Source organism: Xiphophorus maculatus, chromosome 7, assembly GCF_002775205.1.
Source record: "Xiphophorus maculatus strain JP 163 A chromosome 7, X_maculatus-5.0-male, whole genome shotgun sequence".
In the NCBI taxonomy this organism is placed as follows: Eukaryota; Metazoa; Chordata; class Actinopteri; order Cyprinodontiformes; family Poeciliidae; genus Xiphophorus; species Xiphophorus maculatus.
Genome location: NC_036449.1, coordinates 12252808 through 12272044, shown reverse-complemented (window position 1 = coordinate 12272044; position 19237 = coordinate 12252808). Strand labels below are relative to the sequence as shown.

At 36.8% G+C, this 19237-nt stretch overlaps 2 protein-coding genes across 3 annotated transcripts in view; one reads left to right on the top strand and one right to left on the bottom strand.

Moving 5' to 3' along the window:
- The window catches only part of uxs1 (UDP-glucuronate decarboxylase 1), a 34689-nt gene extending 23096 nt beyond the window's left edge, over window positions 1-11593 (top strand). For both annotated transcript variants that reach the window (XM_005798057.2, XM_023337469.1), the window contains 7 exons: window positions 1437-1558; window positions 4798-4917; window positions 5150-5193; window positions 9304-9364; window positions 9499-9556; window positions 10012-10115; window positions 10839-11593. In XM_005798057.2, the coding sequence (XP_005798114.1) occupies window positions 1437-1558; window positions 4798-4917; window positions 5150-5193; window positions 9304-9364; window positions 9499-9556; window positions 10012-10115; window positions 10839-10970 (641 nt within the window). In that variant the 3' untranslated portion in view covers window positions 10971-11593. The remainder of the gene's footprint in view (window positions 1-1436; window positions 1559-4797; window positions 4918-5149; window positions 5194-9303; window positions 9365-9498; window positions 9557-10011; window positions 10116-10838) is intronic.
- A 1030-nt stretch (window positions 11594-12623) lies between these two features.
- c7h2orf40 (chromosome 7 C2orf40 homolog) lies at window positions 12624-19006 on the bottom strand. The gene is made up of 4 exons (XM_005798056.3): window positions 18870-19006; window positions 14360-14407; window positions 14082-14251; window positions 12624-12989 (listed from the first exon to the last, which is right to left on the bottom strand). Exons 1-4 carry the CDS (start codon window positions 18979-18981, stop codon window positions 12846-12848), a joined length of 474 nt encoding a protein of 157 aa, XP_005798113.2. The 5' UTR covers window positions 18982-19006; the 3' UTR covers window positions 12624-12845.
- Window positions 19007-19237: the final 231 nt, after the last annotated feature.

The following is a 19237-nucleotide window of genomic DNA, read 5'->3' as shown; positions in this document are numbered from 1 at the left end:
ATCCAATCAAGCCAGTGGTGGTGAACGGAAAGAACTAGCCTGCAGTTCTTCAAACCTTTTGTTTCCAGAAGATCCCAGTGATGGGAATAATGGCAGAAAATAAACTGTTACTAACAGTGTTAACAGTGTTACTTTTTTCAGTAACAAGTAATCTAACAGATTACTTTTCCATCATTACGTTGTTTTCCTTGTGAAAATAAGGATCTTCCATGTGCTGAACTTCAGCACATAGAAGATCAAAGCAATGCTTATCTGACCAGGAGTTAAGGGGAGTGAGAAGAACCGCATATGTGCTGCCAATTTCCTGAGGAAGAGTAAAGTAGTTATTATAAATCAATCAGCAGCAGGCTTGGACGGGTGTTAACACACAACCAGCGATCATAATGAGCGCACATAAACAAAGCAGACAGAAAAAAAGACAAGAAACCCCAGCTGCAAAGAATAGAACAAAGAGATAAAATTCACAGAGTAAATGTGAAAAGTAATTTATGTCCCGTTAGCAACGTTGTTCTTATATCAGTTATGAGCAACTTGAATCTCACAAATCACCTCTCAGTATCCAGATGCTTTAACAGAGCTGGCCACCAAGAATGACTGTGTTGATGCTAGCAGACGCAGCTTTAACAAAGGCAGTATAATCAAGTAAGCTTGATTTACTGCTACTGTGCAACCACAAGATTAGTGCACATGAAAAGCTTGAAAATATCACTTGCATAATAATTTGGAACACTGTGTACTTAATTCATAGAAGGAAGGGGGATGAGATATTCAGATGAATTCTGGTAGATGTCCTGCTGAGTCTTCTCTGATAAACCAGCGAAATAGATACTCTATGAATTATGAGGTGGGTTTTAACTCTGCAGGCTTTGGGATCTAAGTAGCCCAGGGGTAGATGGCTGGTTTGCTATAAAACTCCCATAGTAGGAAGTGAGTTGGAAGGGGATTAGCACTTCAGGAAAAAAAAAGTGGGAACCTCTCAGGTAAGGGAGTTATAGGGAAGGGATGCAACACCTTGCACTACAACACAAGGTGCAAACGCCAATCTAACAACCTTGTATTCAATTTATTCCTGTGTGTCTGCTGCATTGTGCTTTCTTTGTTTTTACAGTCAGGCATAAATTATATCTCCAGACTGAGATCAGTTTAAGTGTCTTGATGTTGGGTTACAGCAAGTGCCTCTAAGAAGCATCTTGTTTGTGAACGGATAACGCAATTAGCATTCAGACGAAAAAATCATTTTAATTGCTTATATCAGTATTTCAGTCTACATACAAAGTTTAATTCCTTCGAGGTTCTTTTAGTTGATCTTTAAACACTTTAAATTTTCAGTATATGTTGAGTAAAGGTGTTTTTCTGTAGAAATCAAGAATTTAACAAGCATAATTTTGTCTAAATTAAAAAGATCTAAAAACTTGTCTTCATTTTTTTTCCCCCAGATCCAGAGGTGCATCCCCAAAATGAGGACTACTGGGGCCATGTGAACCCAATTGGTCCCCGAGCGTGCTATGATGAGGGGAAACGTGTAGCAGAGACGATGTGCTACGCCTACATGAAGCAGGTATCGCAACTCATGTTGGCTCCTTTTGTTTTTTTGTTTTTTTTAAGTCAGGCTAATATTTATGGTCAGAAACTGTCAGCTCTTGACGCTGGAGGATAAAGTGTCATCTGTGGATATGGTTGAAATTGTCTTTATTTTTTGTGGACTTATGGAGTATGATTGGAAATTGAAAACAGTCTGGAAAGTTGTCAATAAATTAATTGTTAAATGTGTTACTGTCACAAGCTTCTGAGCGACGGCATTAGTAATTAGTTGTTTTGAGATTGAATCAGTTATGAACTCATGGAAAATTATGATGCACAACCTTCTGTGAGGCTTGTAATCATTTGAGTTATGTTGAGCCTTTTTGATAATGACCTGAGTGACAGCAGCCTTTCATGATCAGATATGACCGACTCCTTTTGCCTTTCCTTCAGGCAGGTGGTATTTATTTATCTATTCCCGTCTCCTGCTCCTCCTCAGCTGCTCATTATTTTTTTTCACACCTGCTAGAAAAATTCTCGGAAACAGCTGCCCTAAAAAAAATCCCGGCTGACAGTCTGGCTGTGAGGATGGACAAGAATATCGCACATCACATCTACCGTCTAGTCATATAATCAAGTCATTAACATTTAAAACGGGAAGATGGAGCGAAGGCTGAAGAAGCACAACTTACACGATTGATTTAATTGTATTATTATTAGAAATGATAATATATTTTCATTTTTTAATGATTGCAATTTATTATCCCTGTTATAGATTGTGATTATTGATGGTTTTGCTGAAAGCTACTGACGCTAATATTTAGTTGTGCATCTCTGCGAATATTCTTCCATCACAAAGATATGAATTAATGGGATATTTTCTTAGCATTTTGGACCTTACATGATGACGGGTGAGGCAGTGACTAAGCTGCCTGACTAAATGTCGCTGGGTCAGAAATCTCCAACTTGCATCAGTACAGTTACATGTGGCTCTTTAGATCCTCTATTTAGGCTCCCAATAACTTTGGGAAAAATATACCACCAAAAATTGAGCAAAATTTTAACATGTAAAGGTAATTTTGCAAATTTGTTTCCTGGACTAAGACGATTGTTTTTTGTTCAGCTTTTTTTGCATTATTTCTTTTATATAAATTGAATAAATTCAATAAAAACATGTATTAACCCTAAAATAAGAGAAAGTGTTCTTAAATTAGATTTATCAAAAAAAAAGTCCCTGTAGTAGTTTTTGTAAAACAAACATAACTTGTTATTTTTGTGGCTCAAAACAAATGTTTAGTTTGACTGCAGTGAAAAATTGCCCCAAGGTTTGAATAGGTTTCTTAGATACTGTTGTTTTATTATATTGTGCAGTCTGAAAAAAATTTTGCTTCTCTATTATAAATGTCTTTTTTTCCTAAACTCTTTGCTGGCGCATAAAACCGTGTTAGGGTTAGAATATCTAAACTCCTTCAAATAATTTGATTGTGCAAGGTATGTCTTACATTAAATATAAAGAAGAGGTGGACAAGACCGTGATTGTCATGTTTTTTTTTAATGGACATTGAATGGACATTGAACATTTTCTTCAGGCGTGGCTAAAGCTAGTTGCTTTAGCCACGCCTGAAGTTGGCTTTAATGACAAAGATCATCATTTACACTCAACGGATCCACACAAACACTTGTCAGTACATCTTGAGCGTATTCTATTTACCGTGCCCTTCATCTTCAACGTATTGAATTTGTTTACGAGTCAGGTCTTATGAATTTCATGATCTACATTTTCAAGAGAACGATCTACATAATTTTCATGTTTTTATTCATGCGTTATTCCCAAATAGGGCTCCACTTAGCATTCAAAGTGTTTTTCTTGATGCATGAGGCTGAATTTAAGAAGGCCACAGATTATAAAATCAAAGTTTTTATAATCGTTATCCATCACGAAGGAGCTCGCATTAATTTACTCCTTGTAGTAGGTAAGGTTTTAGACATTCACCAAAACATAAATTGGGAAATTAGATTTCTCCTACATGCATTCAATTTATGTGATATACATAATATGCTTCTATTTTTATGAATGGGATTGTTATCATAATTGCGTCTTTAATGAAAGGTAACGATTTGTAGCTTGTGGGTATAAAACTGGGGGGAAAAGCAAATTCAGGTTCATAGCCTTGTCTTTTTATTTTACATCAGGTCAGTATGTAAACACAATTTCTCATCTTCTCTTTCAGATTAAATATTGAGGTTATTTTGTTTTGTTGTTAAAGTAATTTGTTAAATGGCTAAGCAAACAGAATTTGTGTGCAAAGTTTTGTTCTTGTTGACTTTTCCTTCAACACAATCATAAAATATGTTATTACCTGAAGATGATATTACCATGCTATAGTCAGTCTTTTTCTTTTTTTTTCTTTTTTGGGAAAGGTTAAATGCGGCCAGGTGTTCTCCCAATCTGCTGACAGGATTAGTCAGGGTCTGTTGTGTTTCTGCAAAACAAAACAAATAAGCATAATGTAAAACATACTTCGTTTCTTTTAGTTGTTTTTTTTAAATTTGTATAGATAAAGTTTGTTACGCTAATGTAGAGTTTGCATAATTGCAAACTCTACAAACCCTGTGCTTCTAACTGGAAATTCTTCCCTCAATTTTACAAAAAAATATTAAAAGATTGTATACTAGAACATTGTAAACTGTTCTTCCAGAAATTGTTTGTGTAACGTTGGGTAAAGGTGTAATTTAATTTTGTGTGGCGATGAGGTGATTTTAATTAAAGCAACCTGAATTTGTTACAATATTCCATAAACCCATTCCAGAACATTGACAAAGAAAAACATTGACAATATTGACACTAAATATATAAAAATCATTCTGAACTTGTCAGGTAGAACTTTCTTTCACAATTTATTTCCTCCAAACCGATCAACCTTTACGGTACGTGCCAAACGTTTAACATTTACGATGAATAGAAAGTTGTACAGCCATAGGAGACAGATTTAGGCTGACATTGCGGTTTGTGTGTACCATAAAAACATAACGCACTAAACAACAAAAAACATTAAACTGCAGTGGCAAAATAAATGAAAAGTAATGAAAAGTTGCATTCCATTCTAAAAATGTCAATGTACCAGTTATTGTTAATCAAAGGCAACTTTGATGGTTGTTTTAGTCAGTACTTGTTGATGCAATACAATATTTTCTCTAAGCCTCTTGGTTCCTGCAGATTAGATGAATAAGGCTGAGGGAAATGGAACCATAACTCCCCTTCCTCTGTATTTGCAGGAAGGTGTGGAGGTGAGAGTGGCGAGAATCTTCAACACGTTTGGTTCCCGGATGCACATGAATGACGGACGAGTCGTCAGTAATTTCATCCTTCAGGCTCTACAAGGAGAACCTCTCACTGTATGTATTTTTGAGCTTTTTACTTCATCGGCTTTCAATTCTTTCCAGTGATAAATGAATTTCTCTCAGACAGGATTTTTGTTTTTTCACTTGGTGATTGATATGGATTGTTGAGCTTGCAGCCACCTAAACATAAACTTCTATAACTTAGCAAATGCAGATGGGGGTATTTTTCCAAGGAGATTTGTTTTCTATCAACAAATAGTAATACTACTAATTTATGTTCTTTTAGGTGTACGGTACTGGATCCCAAACTAGAGCCTTCCAATATGTAAGGTAGGAAATTAAGCATTTCTTCTGCATTTTAATCCAAAAATATTGAACCATTTAGTATCATAATTTAAAGATTTTTACCATCGATTGTTGGTGTTTTTTTCTAACCTTGTATTTGGTGGTTTTGTTCCCTAAAACAAGTGTACTAGAGTAAAACAGCTTTTTTCTTCTTTTGATGTATAGATTAAATAGGACATACCGGTATGTTGTTCAGTGAATTCCTTGAAGGCATTTGTAATCGGTGTGAGTCAGACTGAAACAGCTTCAGGTCTGAGTCAGAAATATCAATATTTTCCAGGTTCAAACAGTAGCTATTGGTTTGTTTGTGGAGGATGAGGAGATTAATTTCAACAATTTGACAGAGAGAGATCAGAGACACAGAGCGTTTGAAGTCTTCCTATCTCATCAAACCATGTACCTGCTGCCCTGTGTGACGTTTGTGTCAACAGTGTTTGGTGAACTTTTATATTAATGCATTTTATAAAAATAAATAAAAAGCTTGATGCCTTTTGGTAAACCAATATTATGTTCCCCTGATCTCACATAAAAAAAGAAAATAAATTGGCGTCCAGTTAAACTTGTCAAGAGTGAAATGGTGAAATTTCTAGAGTTTTGTTTTATTTGTTCAATATAAAAATATTTCTACATTATAAAACTGTAATTATACTTGGACATTTCTAGCCTTCAATCAGAATGGCTTAAAAAAAATACATTCATGTGATAAGTTTGCTACATAGAGCAAAAAGATCATCTGCTCTCAGTTGTTGTGTGTTAGCTCTATTTGTCTTAAATATTTTCATGTTTATTTTGCTCTGTTGGCTTGGAAAAACAGTTGAAGTTTCATTTATACCTCAAGGGAAAGTGTCCTGCTTATGAAAAAGGTCATTTTAAAAGGCCCAATGTCTTTGTGTGTGTTTTTGTTTGGACTCCAGCCTTTAGTTTGCCAGTTCTCATGGCATTTCCAAAACAGAGTTGGGGTCTTGAGTATTTGAATTTAACTGAAGCTGCAAAAATAAATACTTAAGACTTACTTAGATGAGTGCTCTAAAAACTTGAGATTTGACTTTGACCTGAGGTATTCAACAAGATAAGAGCAGCTCAACCAATCAACCTTTTACCAATCAGTAAATGTGCAAGATTTTGTGTTTATAGGTGCGTTTGACTTAATAACAGGTCCTATTCATAAATCATTGATACAACTTTCATGCTTGGCCGTAGCTTTATGATAAGAACCACACATAACTCACTACCAGAATCTATTTCCTGATTCATGGACTGGCCTTATTGTTACCAATTTTCCAGTTCTTCAAAATAGAAGCACTGTTGGTTCAGAAAATTGGATAACTTGTGTTAATCCATTTCAAGTTTTACAAGTTTTATCTAAATGTGAGTGCACTTGTACATCTTAATGGGATAAACATTGTATCTTATTTGATTTCCAAAACTGGTTCAAATGTTCTGTAGGGCTGCTTTCTGTATCAATATCAATACAATACAATATTACAATATCAATGTGTCCAAAATTATAATAATATGTCTGCTTTAATACAATACTTGGTAGGTTATTGTCCTTTATATACCATACATGCATGCTCTGTGCATTGCATAATTGGGCTGTTTGAATGGACACAAGCTGCAGCTCTGATGTTAAACAAAAAATCACAACATGTTTAATCAATAAATCCCAGCTAATGATTTTTGGCGCAGTAATCATGTTCTATCAAGGACAAACATTTCTTTTCAATAAAGTAATGTCTGAAGCACCTCAAAAGATAATTGGGATTATATTATTGTAAATTACAGCTTTTCTTTGGACAACAAGTAATTATGCTCAGAAATACCACAAACTAACTTTAGCTGCTTTTCGATAGGGGGATTCTGCGTTTAAGCTCCTAAAATTGTTTTGATTTACAAAGTCAGCCGCAACCATCTTATTAGATTAAGGAACAAAGCAGTTTTCCTGGAACAGTACAAAATAAAATTGCCACAATCGATTCAGTCTTTTAATAACCAGGAGCCTCTAAATCACTGCAGGCGGAATGTGTTTCTTGTTACACCACATCCATCTACGCATTTATTTCAGATATAATTACCAAGAACGACAGCATAGCATTCAGTAACCTAATATTTAGCATCAGTTCAGTGACAAAGAGCTCCTAAAGGTTTTGGTACCGAGCGTGCTGCATAAGGCCGTTTGCTTAGAGCTTGAGTATCATCTCAGATTTCGTCCATGAAATTAAATGTGTAGCTTGGCAGTCAATACGGTGATGTTATCTTCCTCTGGCATTCCAAGCGAACTTTCATAAGCAGAGACTCTGTTCTTTCACTCATCCATCACATCTGTGTCAATTAACCACTCTGTTCCCTTTTAAGCCTTTTCAGAAGCAGTTTAAAGCAAAAATATATTCTACTTTTAAAGTGATAGTTTCAACAAATACCAGTGAATAGAATTTCAAAAGCTTTAGAGAGATCTGTTTGAATACTTGGCTCAGATCAAAACGTTTCAACATTTTAAATTCTAAATAACATCAGGTCTCAGTAGGAAAAAACGCTTAAATGTTGGACCAGAATAAGACTGTGCAACAGGCACTAAGTGGTGCTAAGTCCAATTTTTATGAAACTTCATTGGTTTCATAAAACTAATGAATGGTATTCATATTCAATGAATAGTAATTCAAAAAGTATTTTTGGTACTTTGGTTTTCTTCATTTTTTTTAATGTTACCGAGACACTTCACTACACCCTCTGGAAATATAAGGAGTATTATGGAAGTGTAACTTTTCAAGTTATCCCTTATTTTACTTACGATTAAGAAAATTTGAGAATTTTCCCGAATAGCTATTATTCCTATTAATAGCTTTTGCGTTGATTTATATTCAGATAATCTTCATCTTTGCCAAATCACAAACAGATTTTTTTTATACCTAAAAAAAATCTGATTGTCTGTGGTTCTGCTTTGCAAAAGTTTTTCCAAACCGGTCAGGCTTCGAGGTTGAAAAAAAAACAAACCTCCACAGGGTTTCTGTCAAAGTCAGTTCTGCAGTCAGATTTCTTTTACTGATGAAGGCATTTTCTCCAAGATTTTTGTTGTAACTTGGACTCCGTGTGAGGCTGTAAAATAAAATGCCTCATCTTCAGCTTTCTTCCAGACACTAAAGATTTGGGAACAAACCTGTTCACAGTCGTTCATAATTTCATCCACGGTGAGGGTGGATGTGTTTGGTGGTGAGCTGTTGCCCTGGTTAAACCTTACCGTTTGGAAAGGTTTAAAATGTTTAGGTCCAATAAATCATAACACTTTTTGGAGATGACAGACTTCACTGTCCCAAGCTTTTATTAATTCTGTATGAAGGATTGGGTCAAAACACCAACAAACAACTGTGAGGAAACCCAAAACACCTGACCCAAATTATACATGTTAAAATGCAATTCAACTGTATACTAAGGAGATGTACAGTACAGACCAAAAGTTTGGACACACCTTCTAATTCAATGGGTTTTCTTTATTTTCATGACTATTTATAAAGCAAGAAATCCCACTTATTAACCTGACAGGGCACCTATGAAGTGAAAACCATTTCAGGTGACGACCTCTTGAAGCTCATCAAGAAAATGCAGAGTGTGTGCAAAGCAGTAATCACAGCAAAAGGTTGCTACTTTGAAGAAACTAGAATATAAGGGCTATTTTCAGTTGTTTTACACTTTTTTGTTTAGTGCATATTTCCACAGGTGTTATTCATAGTTTTGATGCCTTCAGTGTGAATCTACAATGTCAATAGTCATGAAAATAAAGGAAACTCATTGGATTAAAAGGTGTGTCCAAACTTTTGGTCTGTACTGTATGCCAGTTTATTCTGGCATTTATAAGGATGAAAATATCGTAATCCCCACCTATCCAAAAGTATTAGTCTGATTTACTGTCAGAGTGAGGGAAAAATGTTTTGTGTCTTTTTATACAGTGAAAGTAAATATTTGGATTAAACTTGAGTTTCGGAAGCACATTCAAAATGGATTTACTGATTAAACAATCTATAGCATTTTTATTATACAGTATCTATAAAAGTTTATAATTTTGATGTTGATGAAACTTTTTTTTTTCTTTTTTTTTTGCAGCGACCTGGTTAACGGCCTCGTGTTGCTGATGAACAGCAACATCAGCAGCCCAGTCAACTTGGTGAGCAACATTCTTAAAATCTGATGTACAAAATTTATTCTTCTACAAAATAGGAATGGAAGCGTTTCTCGTGCCTCTTCACGTGTATGTCGCTCACAAGAATGATTTAATGAACATAAATGTTGTAATTTCAGGGAAACCCAGAAGAGCACACCATATTGGAGTTTGCCCAACTCATCAAAAGTCTTGTTGGTAAGATGGTAATCCCTCTCGCTGTCAGTGTAGGCTTCTGACCCCTGTAATCCCTCATTCACATTTATCTCTTGTACAATTTTCAGACCAACACAGAATAAATTATGTAGGAAATATGCATGCAAAAGCTATCACGACTCGTATTGCATTGAGTGAAAACCTTCAGAATCTTCCTGTCACTGTATGTGGCACATAGATAAGTTCATCTGAAGGGAAAGGAAGAGAGCGGAACATTTTTACTAGGTAATAATGCGAAAACCTGAGATCAGTTTGTTCTCTGCTAATTTATTTCACTACTTAATATTTATTTTTCTAAAGCTGCAGTTTAAAAAAATAGGAAGAAAAAAATCTCTTAAAAGTTTGATGTTATTACAGTTTTTTCCCCCCTGTGAACATGTTATTCTCTGTCCCTAAACCCATTCAAATGAATCCAAATGCGCATCGCGGACGCGCAGTGAGCCGAAGTCAGATCCAGTTTCTGTCGGAGGCCCAGGACGATCCCCAGAGGAGGCGACCCGACATCCGAAAAGCCAAGATGATGCTCGGCTGGGAACCCGTGGTATGTGTGCTGCACGACATGAGCTGTTCCCATCCACACATGTAGCCTTTGGTTGTTGATAAAAAGTTGCTTTAAAGCTCATATGCTGAATCCTTGGAGGCTTTAAGCTGTGAAACTGAAACGGACATGAAACATCTATATATAGTGTTTGAAAGTTTGTATACATACGAACTTTATATTGTGTAAAGCTCGTACACAATAGTAATAAGTTAGCGAAGCTATATGGGAGACACAGGGTGCATTCACACCAGCCCTAATTAGTCCACTTTAACCGAGCTCTGGTTTGATTCCCCAGAAAGTCTGGTTCATTTAGACCAAAACCTAAAATCCTAGGTCTTGGTTCAGTAGAAGTGAACTCTGATGTGGTTTAAATGTGTATGTGAATGCCAAGCAGACCAGAGACCGCTCCAAAAGCAGGAAGTGGACTATAATGCAGAGTATTTTGGGTCAGTGCAATCAAACAAACGTCTAGTCTAGCGCTAGCGGCAGAAATGGTTTGTCATTTTTAACTTACCATCAATCAGGACTGGTTAAGTTTAAAATCCTCTAACTAGGTATTAACTTAAAAGCTAACCTCTCTTTCATCAAAACATGAAGTTGTTCATTTACTCAAAGGCCCACTTCAAAAAACCACAACTCTCTGTGTAACTAAACCTGTCTGTAGCATATGACGTTCATGTCAGTTATTTATACTAACAGAGCAATAATGTTTTGTGTGAACAGGTGCCGCTGGAGGAAGGTTTGAACAAAACTATTCAGTATTTCAGCAGGGAACTAGAACACCAGGCCAACAACCAGTACATCCCCAAACCTAAAGCTGCCCGCATGAAGAAAGGAAGGCCCAGACATAACTGAGCAGCAGCGGTCTGCTCTGCCGAACACTCCTCCACCATCAGAGAGGAGCTTCTCTCTGATGTACCCTGCTGAGTAGAGCACTTTTTGGAACAGTGTCCCGTTTTGGGTCACGGCGGCGGCGGCTTTCTCTCTGAGCTCTCTTTAAAAGCGGATGATGCCTTGTGTCGGAGCGGCAGCTGTGATTTGGTGAGGTCTCCCTCCATGAAGCTTTCAAAACTGATGGACAAGCCTGAATCAAAGAAGCTACCTGCTGGAGCGGAGGACTGGAATTCCAGCCTATGTTTTGGGAGTATATTTTCGTGGATTTCGTGCTGTTCTTGCTATTTAATACAACGCCATGAGAATCTTGGCGAGCAGCTCAGACCTCGCGGAAACGAATGGCGTTTATCAATTTCATGGTGTATCGTGTCTGGAGAGGAGCCGTCCGAGTTTGTTTTCCCACTGGACGTCTTGTCAGTCTGCCAAACCCGTAGCGCACGGCAGGTTGTGGACAAATTCTCCAGCTCAACAGTTTACGGCACCATAATTGTTTTTAAAGATATTGTGTTTGTGAAATTTTCATGTCACGGTGTGCAGTATCATATTGATGTGAAGAGGCTATTTTAATAAAATATTTCCAATGATTTGCGTGTGATGTTGCCACTTTAGTTCAGAAAGTTCTGCTAAAAGCTTCAAAACTGATTTCTAATTAAGATCAAAAGAACAGAATATGTAGTGATAAGAAAACCTGACAGTCAAAAGAAATGTTTTATGTCTGCAGTTGTTTGGGCTCCTAAGCTGTTGTATATTTTCGCACTGAGTGTACAAGAACTAAGAAATTGAAACTTAATCAAGTTATTTATCTCAACAAATGAAGTGCCTTTGTTTGGATACAAGAATGAACTTCAGTAATTAAATTGAATTTGAAGTGCAACAAAACATGCACACCAAAACAGGTGAGGTAAAAAAATAACCCAGGAAAGGTTAGAAAACTTAAGGTTGGAGTGTAAAACTGTCTTCCTTTGGTGAGCTGCTACACTTATGATTTTGCTTTAATTTATTTTTATTCTTTAGAATCTGCTGTTTTTAAAAAATAAAAAAATTAACCTAGAACTATCTAATCGTGTAGTTAATGCAAAAGAAATGTATCAATCTTAAAACTTTACTGATCTGCTAACATGTTTAATATGAAGGTAGAAAAACCCAAACATGAAACTTATTTTTACTGAATCAAAGCCTCGATGTTGTTTGTTTTATTTAGAAAAAAAAATTTAAAGAATAATTTTTATTTAATACAAAAGCATCATGGGTGGTTCATGGAAGAGATTGCTCTCTTTACAGTGACCGAATATACTAAAGAAGTTGGCTTATAGGGAAAGTACTATGGAAAAGTTGAGTGGAAGAAAAAAATCCACTTCTGAAGTAGAGAAGGGAAGGGTTTTTCAAGGAAGAAAAAGTCACTTAATCAGCACTGCTGGAGGTCCAGCATGAAGTTGCTACAGCTGGTGGTGATTAGAGAAGTCATGGCTGGTTTTGGCCACGTCCAAAGTCAGTACCAATGTCTGCTTTAATAACCATATCATCTCTCCCTTTTGAATTTGATTACAATTAACTTCTTGATGAGCTTCAAATGAAGATGACTCAAGTTTAAATAGTAAAATCAGGAGACAAAAGTCAGCACAAACCTCGTCTTTATTTCTATTAAAAGCCAGTGCCCCAAACTTGAGGCTGAACAGTTTCATTTATTGTAGGAATACAGAAACACTTGCAGGGATTTACTGACGGATGCAATCAAAATAAGTTGGCAGGACTCCTGTGAAAATGTTGGCAGGCATTATAGCCATCATTTTTGCTTTAGCTTCCATCACAGCTGGAAACATTTGTGTGTGGGCGATGTTAATAGTAGTCGTAGTTGACATTTGCCCCGTGCCTGTAAGAAGACCTTGGCCCGATGGGGGCGTTTTCATCGTAGTGATGCTGTCGACCCTGGTCGTGGGAGCGGGCGTGGTCCATCCAGTACTGCAGGTCGGCCTCCAGCCTCTGGCGAGAAAAAGACACCCCAGACGGATCAGGTTCGGTGAACTCAACAACAGACAAACCAGCAACTGATAAGACGTCCACTGACACTGACAGGAGGCAGCGCCATGATTAAAAAAAAAAAAAAACGTATGAAAGCCAAACTTTGAAAAGGCCAATCGTTTGACAGCTTTGGCCTTTTAAGGAAGCAACAACCGATGGCATATGTACGAGGCGTGAGTGTTGGTGAAGTGCTGCTATGGCTGCCTGTAACTTGCTGTCAGCTGTTGGAAACAGTCGCAGCAGGGGGTTTATTTTGAGCGGTCCGCCTCCTTCCCTCCCTGCTCTTATCTCTGCTCTCTGTTCCTCACCGTCTCTGGTGAAATCATGGTGGTCAGTGACCTGAAAGAGAGCTGAGTCTGGATCAGTGAGTAGCTTTAAACTTCTGTGTGAGAAACAGCATTCATGTTTGTCACACAGAAGTTGAATGCCGTTTCTCACATAGGTTTTCATCTGTATTTATTATTTATTCCAGTATTTGTGTAGGTAGAGGTGCTTTCTATAGGGGATTATTTAGATGAGGTTGATGTTTACTCTGTATTTTATTTACTATGTGCTTTAAGTTTCAGTTTCTCTAATTCTAGCTCTTTTAAACTCTTTAATGTCTTAGATGTCTTGTTAACTTAAAGTTTAAAAAAAGCTAGCAGGACTCTTGTGAAAATGTTGGCAGGCATTATAGCCATCATTTTTGGTTTAGCTTAAAAGTCTTGAAGCCTTTTAAGCTTCAAGACTTAAAAGGACTTAAAGCCTTTTTAAAGTCAGGAAGTGCATGCTATTTGATAAAGCACAAGTCAAATTGGTAAAAGCTAAATCGACCATAATTTCATCTGAAAGAACTGAATCTTCTTGACCTTGCTGTGAACTCTTGACTGTACAGTCAGTCTTGCAGTCGTGTCAAATTTAAACCGTAGAGACGAGAGCAACTTTCCATCTCTGCTCATTAAGTACATTTTATTTTCTGTATTCTTGAGGAAAGTGCTCATGTCTGGTAGCTACACCAAGAACTCATCAGTTTTTCAACAACAACAACAAAAAAGTAAATAATAGAAAATTTACCTGTTCATCAAATCCCATTTGCATAAACTGCATAATCCACTGCTGGACGTCTGGCCTGCTGCGATCCCAGACGTTCCTCTTTGTTCTGCTCAGCTTGGCCAGGAACTCTTGGGCCTTAGACGAAGGGATGGCAACCGAAGACTTGGATGGAGCATGTTCAGCTTCTGCCACTACATAAATTAATGAAAGAGGGAACAAATTAAAAGGACTTCTTTTTTTCTGATGTGGGTCAGTTTAATAAATAATAAATAAAAAAATTGGTGGCGTCTGAGTGTTACCATTTCTTTTCACTAAGATCTTCTGCAGGCGGTTCTCGCTGGACACGTCTGCAAAGGAAGCCAATCGAAACGTAAGAGGTTTGAGTTCAAAGCCATTCTGATCTGAACTCAAATCAACCTTCACATCCAGGAAAGTGCTTTGCTGAAGCGCTCAGAAACCTTGAACCTTTCTACTCAACCCATTCTTTGCCTGTCATGTCTCCACAATGCATCCGTCTGATCAACGCAACACGTTAAGAAAAGCGGGGGAAGAACCTGGGGAAGCACTTGCAGTATTTTCAGAAAGTCATTTATTTTGAAACCTTGACACATTTGTCTCACCACGGAAACAGTATAAGAACATAATTTCAGTTTCATATTAACAGGTGAGCAGACTTTCGTTTTTGATACAATAACAATCGGGAACATTGTTATTCATTATGTTAAATCACAGTGACAGTGTGAGATTTTGGTTATGTCTTGTTTTGAGTATGTAATAAAAGTATCCCATTACACCAGGGATGTCGAACTCGTTTTCATTTTAGGCCACATCAACATTACGAATGTCCTCAAAAGGCCTGTTGCGACAGAACACGAGGATGATTGGCAGCACTAAGTCCCTCATTCTGGATCTGATTGGTTGTTTCTGACAGAGTTGTGCATTTCTACACGTTGCAGAAGCAGCACAGAACGGAGGCAGAAGCACTTGATTTTTTTCACAGATTTTTTTGTCTCATACTGTCAGGACATAGGGACAGTTTTAACAAGTATATAAACAACATATTTTATAAAATTACAGCTTTAATTGACTGTTAAATAGCTTTGTCCAAATTCGATGAGAACTTAAAATTCAATATTATTTAACATATTTTCACATTGGTGTATTTTGGCAGTACACAGTCATAAAAACTGCTTTGATTTGATTTGATCAATAAAGTAATAATCACAAAACTATTATCATGAAGATCCTATTTGTGTGGCCTTTGAAAAAAGCTTTGGTGGGCCTTGAGTTTGACATGTGCACTGTACCGACATTTTTTATATCTTCACAGTTTATTGTTATTGAATGATGATTCTTGATGTTTCTGTTTCTCCTAGATTTTTTGTTTTGTCAATTCAAGGGGAACTGATTATTCTTGCTTCTGTAATTAAATTTAAATAAATTCTATATTGATGGGTTAAATATTAAATGGCATATATTCCATATTGGACTCATATAATATATGTGAGGTTATGTAGGCGATATGAGGATAAATGGATAAGGAGTGGGAATATAAAAGGTTTACCCTTCCCCCCACTTTCTTGAATATGTTAAACACGACTTGACGTTATGCTTCAAAGCTGCTAGTACTCAGAAAGAGAAAAAGAAAGGAAGAAAGAATCTGGATGTAGGTTGCAATAAAGTGAAGTCCATGCTGCAGATTTTAAAGTATTTTTAAAGTGAACTATTTGCTCAGATCCCATTTTCCTTCTTTTGCAGAGTGGATTAAGCCTCATTTAACACCCCTTTAAGGTGGAAGGGGGTAGAAATCACACCTTCAGATGAGCATAGTGAAGACAAATTAGACTTTGGACGGATGAACATGACGCGCTCCAAAAGTACTTGCTGCTAGAAAGTGACACGGATGAAGATTAGAGCACAAATTTGCATGGGGATGAGGGCAGGGAGGGTGAAGGTAGAGAGACCGGTACCTCTGGTGCAATGTGAGATTTCACCAGACGGTTGCCTACAGAGTATTACCTGTAACATTTTTAACATTTCTCCAAAATCAGGTTTATGTTTATAAAACTGTAAGGATAAATATGATCACGATGGGAGATTCTTTGAGACATCCACGTGACTAGGTTGTCCCACAGTGACACTCTGTAGCCTGCAGTAACATTTAGACTCCATTTAAAAGAGGTAACTTCATGACGCCTTTACCTTTAAATCATGTGTTGTACGCTGTTCTTGTCATTGGATATTTCATATGAAACAAAATATGTTCAAAATGAAAATACATTATTTTACTCACAACAAAAACCTCTGTTTATTTAGTCTATAAAAGCATAAAGAAACTAGCTGGCAGCATATTTTGTGCTTCGAAAGATGCTAAAACGGAAGAGAAAGCCCAGAAAATAACTTGGTAAGTCCAGGGGAACAAGTTTTCAGCTTGTTTGCTTATGAATATTATTGATGCATCTGTTTCCTGCTACTATTTCAGAGCCCGGAGGAGCAACTCTGCTCTGTGTTCAAAATACTCTTGGACCAGAGGCAACCAACAAACAAATCTTCCACTTCACCAACTTGGATGATCTTTTTTTTGTGCATTTGCACTTGCAAATGGCTCAGCTATGCTCTCAGAGAGTTTATACATGGATTTAATCGTCTGGGTTTTAAAACTCGAGGCAGACTGAAGGAAATCTATCGCAGAGTAAACTGAGCAGCTTAGACATCAGCTCTAAATCTCAGTCCGTCTGCCAGCGAGCAGAACGTGTTCACCATGTGGTCGGGGTTACAGATGGAGGAGATTAATTATAACCAGGTTTTTGTGCAGATGAATTAAACGATAAAGGAACAGCTTATTTCTTCAAAAGTCACTCACACAAAGGCAATTAGCTTAAATAAAAAAGGTGTGAATAAATTTATCCCCAGCTGTCAAAAAGGAAATTAATACCGTTATGTTTTCTTAAAGTAATCAGTGGAAATGATACTTTAAAGACACATTAATGTCAGAATTTCTAAAAAATAAAAAAAAGAGCTGTGTTAAGCTGAAGATAGATTTTTTTTAAACCCTGCTTTTGGAGCAGGGTTCCTCTTTGAAAAGCAAAAACTATTTTTGGCTCAGAGTGAGATTCTGCAATAACAGATGGATTTATTGACTTGGCATTTCGCTTTCAAGGGTTTTTATTGATTGACTTTAAGAAGTGGAGTAGCACAGAAAAGCATTGCAAAAGTAAGAACAGAATCAGCTGTATTGGCCAAGGTTGTGTGCAGAAATAACTAATTTGATTTAGGTCTCTTACACTCAAAGTGCACAATCAGCTTTAATTTTTCACTTATTTATTTTCATCTTATAAATCTTGTTCGAATAAGATTTATTGTATTATTCAAACATGTTTTAGGAACTTACAGTATTGTGCACGTTTCATGTAGCTTCCTTCCACACAATGCACTTTCAGGAACTAGACAGAGCGGGGTTATCGATCAGGGAAAATACCTCATGAGTTTCAAGAAGGAACCTGGTTGGTTTCTGGGTGGATAATTAGAACGAATGTTCCATAGAAATATCGGATAAGTATGAGTGAGTTTGTCTTTAAGGTCTGGATAACTATTAATTATTATTAATATATTTAAGTTCTACTGAAGTACGAGTGGTCTGATGTTGTACCAATCTTTGTGCCTTTATCTATGTAATATCATCAAGGTTGAAACTTTCTTTTATCATTAATCCTTCCGGGTTGAATGCCTCCATGTTATTCTGGAGAACCTTGTTATTTTATAAATATAGCTTCCTGTTGCAAGAGTGTAGCTTTTACAAGCCATGAATCACAAAAATGCTGAAAATTTTATGCCCCTGATTTGATGTAAGTTCTTCATACCTTTGCCTACTCTGAGTGTAATATTTTTATATTTAACATTGAATGGAGGCTTTCTTCTTGTAACTGGCCTGCCACTGTATAGCGCTTCATTAACTCCAAGGACTCCAAAGTGGTTCACAGTGTGACAACTCGGTTACGAATGAGTTTTTTGTTTTTAATGTATACCTTTTAGCATTTCAATATGTCTTTTTTTTGGTTTCACTTTCAATGCAACACTTTTTAGTACATTTATTTCAGAGTCACTGTTGATATTTTTAACTGCAGTGATGTTTTTTGATGCTAAAATTTCCCTTGAGAAACATTACAGAAAGAAACTCCAGAAATCCAAACCATACCGTTGAAATTTAGTGATCAAAAGAAAAAAATGAAGGTATTCTAAAAGGACAGGCTTGATTTCTGAACTGTTTCCCTTCTCCGTGTCAGACTGGATTGACTCTGACGCAGCCTGGGCCCAGATGGTCTCGGTTATGTGTGAATTATTCCCATGCTCGCCTCCGTCTTCTTTTTAATCTTTTCTAAGAATTTTCTTCTGACTTTGACTCATTTGCACACAATTCATGAGTTCCTGGAAATGCAGTTCAGGCTTATAATTAAAGCTAAACCATGACGTGACTCTGGCAATAACATAATATTGACTGGGATGGATTTTTCCTCTTGTCAAATATCAAAGCATCTGGGTTTTACATGTTTCTCCACTTTAAACTGCATTGATAAAATGCACATTTTGAGGGAGATGCATGAATTAAGGCTCACTCTATATAAAATAAAATTGTTGCACTATTAGAAATTAACAAATTTTCTTCTCCAAGAGCAAACACGTGTCCAACCACACCAGAAAAGGGAATAAGAAAAAAAGAGAGAGTGGGCTAATGTGCAGAATAGACACAAAACAAGTGAAACCTCACTGAAGCAGAAGAAAAGCCAAATAAATATTGTAGAATACGCTTACCTCCGAGAGTTGTAAGTGTCAGCAATGCAGCCAACCCAATAACCCTCAAACAGAGCTGCTGGGAAGCCATCTTGTACTCACTGAGTCTTTGTAGGACTCCTTGAAGGTTCATAAACTGCTAGACAACCAGAGGGAGGGGAGGGAAGGAGGCTGCACAGACTTTAGAAGTGGAAACTGGCCTGTGGCAGTGGAATGTCTTTTACCTCCCTGCCTACGCAAATAACACTACAACAGAGCTTTTTTTTTTTTCTTTCTTAAAGGAATTTTGCATCCAAAGTACTTTTCCATGAATAGACAGGCAACAAAAGGAGCAGGAAATGAAGGAGAAAGTGGGATAAATGCATTTTAAAATGCTGTGATCTTCGAGT